Below are 11,087 nucleotides of genomic sequence, written 5' to 3'. Positions count from 1 at the left end.
CATTTCCCCATAATAAGCATTTGGAAAATAAAAGAAAACCTAACTAATTCTTATGCAAAACAAAGTACTTTGCTAAAACTTAGGGTTGGTATAAAGATTAAAATAATTGAATTAGATTCAAACCCACAGTAAAAACAAACAAACAAACCCAAAAAACAAAACAAAAAAACCCCGATAATGTCACTTTTAAAATCTGGGTCTAAAAATATAGGCGCCCATAGTGGAAAGTCGACGTTTAGGGCCACGTCTGTACTGCCCAGCTAAAGTCACCACTCACCTGAATCTGAACTTCATGAGCTTTAGGAGGAGACACTTCAACTTCTTCAATGCAAAGGGGACTGCCAGTTTTCCAGGCAATGGCTGCCTTGCATTTAATAACCTGAAAGAGAGAGGATGGAAAAGAGAGAGAGGTAAGGTGGAGACTGAAGGTGAGGGAAGGAAGGGAGAAAGAGAAAGAGAGAAAGGTTTGGTTTTCTTTTTTCAAAAAAGGACAACGCCATAATTACATAAAAAGAGAGGAATTTATAACTAGTTGTATATATACTTTCATTATTTTCAGGAGAAGAGATCCTAACAAAAACTAATGTCTATGATTTAACAATTATAATTTTTATATTTTGAGAAACAAGTATATGAAAAATTACCCCAATTCTATTCCTACATATTTATCTCCATAACAAGGGAGATATAATTATAGGGCTTAAGGTTTTGGCAGGTAGCCAAAGGTATTTGTAATCAGCTTGGAATTACCTGAGCTGAGGTTGTTAGGTGTGTTTTTGATTTGATACTTAGAGTGTGGTTTTTGGACCAACAGGTATTTCTATCACTTTGGAATTGTTAGAGAAGAAAGTCCCATTCTAAATCCACTAACATGATCATCTAAGGTCTCCAGATGGTAAAAATTCTGGGAAGTGAGGCTTACACTGTCAGTTTATTAGTAGATTGTAAGTTAAATAAAAATTGTTCTCTTTGTAAGAATTGAGTAAAAGTACCTTAAAAAAAACTAAACACCTAAGATTTTATAATTAATTCCTACATTACGTTTTCAGTCTAAAATTACATTTTTAATTTCAAACATAAGTAAAATTGAAAGTTGAAAGAAAGTGTATAATCCCTTGTCCTGACCACTACCTAACCATTGTAAATTTCTTTGACCATTTGAATACTTGCTTCTCAATTGTTCTTAGGCAGTATTTAATTATGACTTAAATTGTTATTTTTATATCACAGATGCCCTGTATATTCATTGCAAGAGATTTTGAATGGAAGAAAAAACCCCTACCTATATGTTTCTCACTTTCTCCTTACATTGAAAAGCCTTGGCATGTCCTCACACGGAGTCACATACACAGCATTTCACAATCTACTTTTCGCATCCCTTCACATGCCTTAAATACATTCTCCGCATGGATGGTCATAGCGTAGGTAACTCATTTTCTCCCAGCCTCCCTCTCCCCCTTTAAATCATGTGGGAGTACCCTGGACACTTTGGCAAATTAGAGTTGTTTTTCCTTAGAGTACATTTCTAGCTCAGAGACTGCTCCTATCCCTTCAGTTGACTTTGGTCGCTGTGCCTCTAGTGGAACCGGAAGAAGCTTCTTCAGCGAATGTGCACAGACACAGCAGAAGAGACAGCTAGATGCTGACAGAGGGCTTTACTTACTTTTCCCTGGGTGCCCATTTTCCTGGGGAAGCTTGCTTTGGAAGTGTCTTCTTGACTCTGGTCTTTCACCTCTACCCAGAATGCTCTGTGTCCTGTGCTGGGGACTCTGGATAAATAGCATTCCTGCTGGCTGGTTCTCCAATCACAGCCCTGGCTGTCCTGTGCTGTGACATTTGTACTGTCATAGTTTATCAACAAACTCATCACTCCCAGCTGCCACCAAGATTTTTTTTAATTAGTTCTTTTTTTTTTTTTAACTTTTATTACAATCTATCAACTAGACAAAGTGCATTAATTGTGTAAGGCTGAGTTACAAATAACGACTAAGCAAAGGTCATCTCAATTGTTCCGGAACTTCTCTCCCACCCATTCTTCTGTTTTACACACTGATAATAATTTCCTTGCACATTTGTGGTTTTGCTACATATTTGTGCTTTCCTATCAAATGGTTCAATTTTGTTTATTAATTAATTTGTGTGAATAGACTCAGAGTGTATACCCTTCCACATGTTCCTACCTTAGTTCTGTTTGTTGATCCTTCACAGTGCCTTTAGTATGTCTGTCTGTCTGTCTGTCTGTATGTATGTATATACGTATGTACGTATGTATGTATATATGTAATATATATAGCTATTTTGACTGCATGTGTGTCTGTGTACCATATGTGTTTCTTGGTGTCCATGGAAACCAGAAGAGGTTGCCGGAGTCCCTAGGACTGAAGTTACAGATACCTGGGGATTGTCATGTAGGTTCTTGGAATCAAACCTAGGCCCTCTAAAAGAGTAAGCCAGTACTCTCAATTGCTGAGCCATCTTTCCAGTCATTTACAATGGTTTAGTTGTAGTTTATTTTCTTACTATTGAACACTCTACTGTATGAACCCTCCATAATTCATGCACCCCCTTCCTATTTGTTCTTTTCTTTCTAATCATGGTGAGTTAGTGACTACATAAAAATCATGAATCCATCGTCCTAGACAGTGTGTCGAGAAGTTCTCTGTCTCCCAAGTCCCTTGTGCTGTACCCTGCTTCAAACTTCTGCCCCACAGCTGACTGCTTCTCTCTGTGGTCTGGCTGTCTCCTCTTCTGGCTTTGTCCTGGTTGGCAGCTCCTGTGGCTACTATGGGAGTTCCTGGATGTGCAGCTGTGGTGGTCAGAGCAACTCCTGTGTACAGAACGACTGACCTCTGAGTGACTGGATGCAGAAACTTGTGCTTAGATTCACCAGATGTGAAGTTGATGTTGTGGTGGTTTGTAAGGAGATGCAATTCTTTATGACCTTTGTTTCTCTGATTATCAGCAAGGACAAGCACTTTGGTGTCTGGAGTCAGGTCAGGTCACACAGCTTATAAATGAATTAATGAGACATTGTAAAGATCATATGTGACTTTCATTTCTTATAGGACTCCTAATTTTTTTGCTTTACTTATTTAAAATTATTTTATTTAGTGTCTGTGTATGTGTGTGAGAATGTGTATTTGTGTGTGTGTGCGTATGTGCATGTGCATGTGCGTGTGTGTGTGTGTGTGTGTGTGTGTGTGTGTGTGTGTGTGTTTGTCAGGAGAAGCTGACAGGCTCAGTTCTCTCCCTTAATGATGTAGGCTCTGGGACTTGACTTTAAGTGGTCAGGCTTAGAGGCAATTTCTTTTACTTGCTCACCCATCTCACCGACCCTGGTTTACATATTTTCCATTTTGATCATGTGAAACTTCTGTATTGTGTTTTAACATATTTTTGCCATCTTTGTCAATATGTTCTCTTTAGCTATGCCAGTTTTTTACCTTCTTATAGTATTATTCACTAGCTCTTCTTGACTTTAGTAGTTTAATATTGAATAAAGCTATTTTACTCAACTTCTTAAAGTATGATACATGCTGTCTCTTTCACATGCTTTCTGTTGATTTGATTTTGAGAAATATTCTTTCTATGAAACCCTGGATGTCCTAGATCTCATTATGTAGACCACACTGGCTTTGAACATACAGAGATCTACCTGCTTCTGCCTTCTGAGTGCTGGTCTGTTTGATTTTCATACCATGTCTGGCCCCTTCAACTCTCTTACTACCCACCCTTAATAATTCATTGGGTTCTATCTTTATTTTTCCATTTAAAAATTTAAAAGAGTTGTTAGTAGTCTCCTTGTAAAAGTCAAACAAGTCAAACCTTCCAAACACTTTATTCTTTTATAAAATTTCTCTGTAGCAGTGAGCTTTTCTAGCGTTTATCATCTCCATGTCCTTTATACTTCCCTCCCTCCCTCCTTCCTTCCCTTCCTCCTTTCCTCTCTACTTCCCTCCTCCCTTCCTCCCTTCTTTCCTTCTTTCTTTGTTCCATTTCTTTATCTCCTTCCCATTTCTCTTTCTTCCCTCCCTCCCTTTCTCCCTCCCTCTTCCTTCCTTGCTTTTTTTTTTTTAAAAGATTTATTTATTTATTATATCTAAGTACACTGTAGGTGCCTTCAAACATACCAGGAGAAGGTGTTAAGGATGGTTGTGAGCCACCATGTGGTTGCTGGGATTTGAACTCAGGACCTCTGGAAAAGCAGTCAGTGCTCTTAACCACTGAGCCATCTCTCCAGCCCCCCTTCCTTCTTTCTTTGCTCCCTCTCTTTACCTCCTTCCCATTTCTCTCCCTTCCCTTCCTCCTCCTCTCCCTCCCTCCCTCCCTCCTTCCCTCCTTCCTTTCCTCTCTCCCTCCCTCCCTCCCTCCCTCCTTCCTTCCTTTCCTCCTTCCCTCTGTCCTTCCCTCCTTCCTTTCCTCTCTCCCTCTCTCCTTCCTTCCTCCCTTCTTTCCTTCTTTCTTTGCTCCATCCCTTTACCTCCTTCCCATTTTTCTCCCCTCCTCCTCCCTCCCTCCCTCCCCCTCTCCCTCCCTCTGTCCCTTCCCTCTTCCTTTCCTAGCTTTCTTGGTGCTTTAGGCTGGACTTGCCAATTGCTCGACAAGAGTATCTGTTTTCTCCCTCCTCAGGGTTCTGCAGCTCCCTTGGCTGTACTCTCTACAGCACTGACAAGCTGTGTGCACCCCCTTTAATTTCCTTCTTCCCACTGTTACTAATCTGCAGATAGGTTTCTCATTATTTCTTGTTTGCACTGTTGTAGTAATCTTGATACCGAGTCTCCTGTTGGCACAGCTCTGTCTGCAGTCTTGGTTTCAAAACACTAGATTCATATCCCTCATAGATTCTTTTAAAAAACATTTCTCCTTTGTTTTTCTTGGTAGTATTTTAAAAGTCAGAAACTTTTCCTGGTCTAAAGGCACGCAGAGCTGTCTAAATCCTACCAAATAAATAGCAAAACTCAGTCCAGTTTTCAAGCACCTTTCTCCCCACACTACATTGCATTGACTCTTACCCTTCAGGCTTCCTGGCTTGTGCTTTCCTAACCCCCTTTTCTCTGTGCCCTCCCCTGACCCCTTGCTTCTGTGCTGACGTGACTGGAGCTGTCCCACAACTGTCTTGCCTACTGAACTCTGAGACACCCTCCAGGCAGACAGGCTTCATTTCCTTACTCCTTCCCCCTGCTCTTTAGGAGCCCGACACCCACAGGAGCCCAACCGATGTCATGTTCATGTTCTGTTGTTTGTACGTGTTCATAAATCCCATCCACTACAAGAAGAAACTTCCCTGATGATCCATTAGGCTTGAAATGGAATTTTATTTACATGTTATGTCTTTCCTAGAGAATTTCAGAGTCCTGGAAGACACCAGATACTTTGTACATTGCTTGCCAAGTTGTGTGTGTGCCGTGGGATCACAGTAATCGCCATCACATATCGGCATTAGCGCATCTTCCCATGTTCTCGTGGTCATACTACCTTTCCATCATGATCTTTGCTTTTGTTTTTAATGTAGCTCAGTAGCCCTGGCTGTCCTGGGACTCACTGTGTAACTCACAGAGATCCGCCTGTCTTTTCCTCCTGAGTGCTGGGTTCAAAGGCATGAACAGCTACACCAGGCTTTCAGTAGCTTCTTTGAAAGGAAGTGTAAACCGAAGTTCCCAGAACAAAGTTAGAGGTAGGGTGAAGGGTCTGCAAATGATGAGGACGAGAATTTGATCCCTAGAGCCCATGTTCTAGCCCCATGCTGGGCATGGTGGCCTTTGCTTGTGACCTCAGCACTGGAGAGAGTGAAAGACAGAAGGCTCTCTGGTGTTCACTGGCCAGCTAGCCTAGAGAAGGCTCTCTGGTGTTCACTGGCCAGCTAGCCTAGTCTACTTGGAGAGTCTAGGCCAATGGGAGACCCTATTTCAAAGTCAAGAAGGTGAAGAGTGTTCTAGAAGATTTCATTTGAGGTTGACCTCTGTCCTCTAGCTTCACACGCACGTGCACCTGCACTGCCTCCCCCACCAGGCACATGGACCACACATGCATTAAAATAATGACATCGTCATCCTTAACAAAGCAGGATGCATGTTTGGGGGTGGGCATAGCAGCAGTACCAGAACTCAGAGAAGAACACAGGGAAACTGCAGGTCAGGCCTGAGTGAGCTGTGATGGGGCAAAGGCCAGTGAGCAATTCTGTGAGGAGCTATTACCTGGAAAAAATCAACCCCCTTCCTGCTTTTAAGCACTATTGGCACATGCATTATGTGGTGTGCCAAGATTCTGTTATTTTTCAGTGTTATTTCATTTTAAACATGAATAGATTTTTAGAGGGACTAATTTGAAGAAATGGAAAACATTTTAAAGAAGCAAGAAGCAGGATCTTCAGAGCATTTTCCCATGGTTTTCCTCCAGGTTCTTAGCCTGTTTTCTGAAGGCACACATCTATGTCTGACTCCCATACCTGACTCATTCATTCCCTGTAGCAGTATGTCAGCACCCCTGAGAACCCCAAGCTCAGAAGTGTCACTCACTGGTTCTACTTGTTAAGATCGTTTGTCTAAGTTCATGTCACCTGGTTTGCAGTTCTGGTGACTTCCCCAAAGCCCCAGCCAAAATAAATTACTAGAATTTCAGGATAAGATTAAGAGCATAATATGAAATTCTATCTATCTATCTATCTATCTATCTATCTATCTATCTATCTATCTATCATCTATCATCTTCTACCTACTTAGTATCTATCACTGTACAATTTGTAGAATGGAGCTTTATGGTTCAGGGGTTCTTGGACCGTGCCTTCTATGTTGTTTTTTTCTGGGTAACACTTCTCTCTGTTTGGAGGCCCATCTTTTTTTTTTTTTTTTTTTTTTTTTTTTTTTTTTTTACACAAAGACTGATTTTGGCATTTGTTATACATACATAGTATACATGCACTTGTAATTCAAGGGTAATCATTAATTCTTAGAGCATGTATGATATAAAACTGGAAGTTTACATGGAAGAAAAGAGAGGTCAGTTTACCACACAAGTAGCATAAAGCCACTGTGTGGCTTCCATAAGGCTATAAGTCATTTTAGAATGTTGAAAACGGAGCTGTTGACTCTTCAGTGCCAGGCCTGATCCCCAGAACAGGCTCTGAAGTACCCATTCTGGCAGGGACTCAGTTGAGTGCCTAGCTGGGGACCTGAGAAGCCGTGTCTCTCATAGGTCAATTTTATAATGAGATTGGTGGCCACTATAAGTTGCTTGTTGTTTCCTCACTGATATAAAATTGTTGCATGTTTTTGTTGAGTGAGTCTTGCCTATCTCTCCTGAGTATGAGGCACTTCATGTGCAAAATACAGCAGTGTAGGTAACATGTTTGCTCTGTGGAGCAGGGGCTAGACTTGAAGTTTGTTTGATTACAAAGTTTATATTTATTACCAAGCTACTGTTTTGGCAGTTTTAGGTATTTGATAAAATTTGGACTCTGTAATTTTCCTCTCTTTTATTACTGGAGATTAGAGTTCTGAACTCTGGGGCATCATCAGTTCACCCTTACTATTTAAGTTAATAATTTGCCTAGTGGCATTAGTATACTGGTTCTGTTTAGAACTCTAGAATAAAAGATAAGATTTTTATTCTGATGAGTATATACACTTTAATATTGACATGTCAAGCGGATATAATTTTCCTAGGCATTCAGATTTCAGATTCTATAACAACTCTTCCAATTTGTTCAGTGGAATCTAGGCTCTTTGTGTTACAGGCCTTCTGGGACTTTCTTCCATTCTCTTTTGACTTTCACTCTCAAGTTTGATGCGCTCAGTGGCACCCCTATTTTATCCAGTGATTTCTTTTAGCAGAATGTAGCATGCGGACTTTAAATGGAACCCCAAGAACTCTGTAATGCTGCCAAACAGCACCAACTATTTGCCTGTTCCAAGCCACAGCAGGAAACATGGACAGAGGCACCTGAGTTGCCTGGAAGCAGGGTCAACATCAGGAGCGCTTCTTCCAGGAGAAAAGGCCGTGGTCTTCAAGTCCACAAAAGGGAGACACAACTGCTGAACATCACACAGATCTTATTTAATAGTAATGAAACTTAAAAGGAACAGTTATAGCTCGAATGCTTTTGCATCCTGTTAATGTTAAGAAACAAAGCAGGCTGGCAAGATAGCTCAGCGGTTAAGAGCACTGACTGCTCTTCCGAAGGTTCTGAGTTCGGTTCCCAGCAACCACATGGTGGCTCACAACCATCTGTAATGAGATCTGATGCCCTCTTCTGGTGTGTCTGAAGACAGCTACAGTGTACTTATTTATAAGAATAAATAAATCTTTGGGCCAGAGCGAGCAGAGGTCCTGAGTTCAATTCCCAGAAGCCACATGATGGCTCACAACCATCTGTACAGCTACAGTGTACTCATATACATAAAATAAATAAATATTTAAAAAAATAAACAATGCACAGCTATTGGAACACACAAGAAGCAAACCTCTGTGGATGCAAACCTGTGTCCAAGCCCTTCTTCGCACACAATGCTTAACTGGTATCTAAAATTCACTTCGGTATTTAAAAATCTGTCTTTTAGTACTAAATAAGTCCACTTTGAAATTCTTGTTTTTTAAAGTGTTTATTGCAGACTGGCGAGATGGCTCAGCGGGTAAGAGCACTGACTGCTCTTCCGAAGGTCCTGAGTTCGGATCCCAGCAACCACATGGTGGCTCACAACCAGCCGTAATGAGTTCTGACGCCCTCTTCTGGTGCGTCTGAAGACAGCTACAGTGAATTAAGCTGGAGAGGAGGACGGAACGAGTGGGGCCAGAGCGAGCAGGCGGAGTTCAATTCCCAGCAGCCACACACATGATGGCTCATAGCCATCTGTACAGCTACAGTGTGCTCATACACATAAATAAAATAAAATAAATCTTTAAAAAATAAAGTGTTTATTGCATTTTGTGATGAACACTTTCTGCAGGCATGCATTTATTACCATTTATTCTTACGAGACTGAAAGCTTTATGAACGTAAGCACCATGTCTGCTTTGTTAAAATCTTACACACAACGCCTGGCTAAGGACAGGGCCTGGCCTGCTGTTATTATACAAGCTGTCTTCTGAGTGCTGAGCGAGTGACCTCAGCAGCATTTTCACAATGAGCCATTTTCAGTGAGAGGCCAGATTCAGCCTCTGAAGCAAGAATGTGAATATTGTTTAAAAATTCTCTTCCTTACTGTTAAAGACACTACACACTTTGGTGGTAGAACTTAGAGCAATCATGCGGGAACTGGGCTTGAAGTTTCCTCCTTGCTGGTTTAGCTTTCAATGTGGGAAGTGCTGTACATGCTTCTGGGAGAGAAAGGTCACAAATAGTTCTACTCAGCTCTGGACTCCGAGTGTTACACTACTGCCCATGTGTGCAGAGTGGCAGAAGTAGCCAGTCGCCTTCTGCTTGGATTTAAGGCCCACCCCAAAGGAGGCATTTCATTCGTGGTTCGTGAAGTAAACCTGTCAGAAGCCAGTGGTTGTGGCAATTGTATTTCCTATGGAGGAAGCTCCTACTGTTTTGTTAAGTTGACATGCTGCACTTGTCAGATGCCTTCTAAATAACTATCTTTATGATCAGAGATACCTCAGAGAGCTCGTAGTCCGTGGTGCTGATTGCTCTCCAGCCTTTATTGCTTGTGTGAGTCCATTTTCCACGACTATGATAACTAGCTAATACATTTTTAAAATGAGGAAAGATTAGTGGACATGGTAGTACATGTGAGTAATCCAAGGGAAGATTGGGCATTTGAGGGTAGCTGGTGGTACCTGGTATTATTCTAGATGTGGGGAGGGCTGAGAGAAAGTGTAATTTTGGAAGTTGATTGGCCCATTCCTTTTGACTCTGTGATTATTGTACATAGTGGAAGAAACATTTTATGGTAAAAACTTTAAAAAATGAAAGGAAGAGCACAGGAAGTCAAGGAGGCCAGAGGCGCCTGACCCCCTGAGCTGGAGTTCTAGGTGTTGTAAGCTATTTTTTGTGGGTGCCGGGAACTGAATTTGGACCTCTGGAAGAGCTGAGCCATCTCTCCAAGATAGCCATCTCCCTATTTTGTTTTAAAAATATTTTTTTAAAAATCATCTGCATGTGAGAGAAAACTTGATACTTGTCTTTCTGTTCCAGGCTTACTTTCCTTAGTATGATGAATTATACTTTTATCCACTTTTATTCAAACAGCACAGTTTCATTCTTATGGTTGACAGAAACTTTACTGGGTCTATGTACCTATTTCATTCACTCATCCATCCATTGATAGATATATAGGCTGATTCTGTAGCTTGGTTGTGAATAGTGCTTATGGTGATTTGAATGACAATAGCCTACATATATTTAATGCTTCGTTACCAGTTGGTGGAAACTGTTTAAGAAGGGCTAGGTCTAGGGGGTGTGACCTTGTTGGAGGAGGCGTGCCACTGTAGGCTCTGAAATTTCAAATGCCTATGGCAGCCCAGGGTCTCTCTCCTCGCCGGATGCCTGTAGATTAGGATAGCAGCTGATGTTCCTGCACCATGTCTGTCTGCTTCCTGCCATGATGATTGTTGACTAACCTAAAACTATAAGCGAGCCCCCAAGGGAATGCTTTCTTTCATAGGAGTTGCCTTAATCGTGGCAATAGTGCAACAGTAAACGAGGGCCTTAGAGATCCCTGAAGCTAGAAAGGTGCAGGAAAATCTGGAGTTCAAGTTCTTAAGAATAGTCTCATTTTAGTCTTAAAATCCACCTCATCTTCATCAGGGTTCTGACTTTAGTCTTAGGGATTTTTTTGTGTGTGTGGGGGGGATTATGCATTAAAACTCTGCAATTTGGAGAATCTCATGGACAAACCCTAGGTGTGGTTTCCAATCCAAATCTTCTAATGATGGCAGAGAATGGAACTTAGTTCACTGGGTTTTGTTCCCGTCCTAGTTCACCACAAGGGAGGCATTACAGGAATGTGCTACAGGAACATGCTGGGGGATCACTGCCCCCTGAATTAACACCTATGCATCATTACAGGAATGTGCTATAGGAACATGCTGGGGGATCACTGCCCCCTGATTAACACCTATGCATCATTACAGGAATGTGCTACAGG

General features: G+C 41.5%; 1 protein-coding gene across 1 annotated transcript in view; it reads right to left on the bottom strand.

Annotated features, from left to right (window-relative positions):
• The window catches only part of LOC116094355 (all-trans-retinol dehydrogenase [NAD(+)] ADH4), a 16,497-nt gene extending 14,790 nt beyond the window's left edge, over positions 1 to 1,707 (bottom strand). The window contains exons 1-2 of the mRNA XM_031376182.1: positions 1,664 to 1,707; positions 278 to 379 (exon numbers count right to left, since the gene is read on the bottom strand). Coding sequence (XP_031232042.1) covers positions 278 to 379; positions 1,664 to 1,681 — 120 coding nt within the window. The 5' untranslated portion in view covers positions 1,682 to 1,707. The remainder of the gene's footprint in view (positions 1 to 277; positions 380 to 1,663) is intronic.
• Between the last annotated feature and the right edge of the window lie 9,380 nt (positions 1,708 to 11,087).

Source organism: Mastomys coucha, unplaced genomic scaffold (genome assembly GCF_008632895.1).
Source record: "Mastomys coucha isolate ucsf_1 unplaced genomic scaffold, UCSF_Mcou_1 pScaffold16, whole genome shotgun sequence".
NCBI classification, from domain to species: Eukaryota; Metazoa; Chordata; class Mammalia; order Rodentia; family Muridae; genus Mastomys; species Mastomys coucha.
This window is presented reverse-complemented; position numbering and strand designations above follow the sequence as displayed.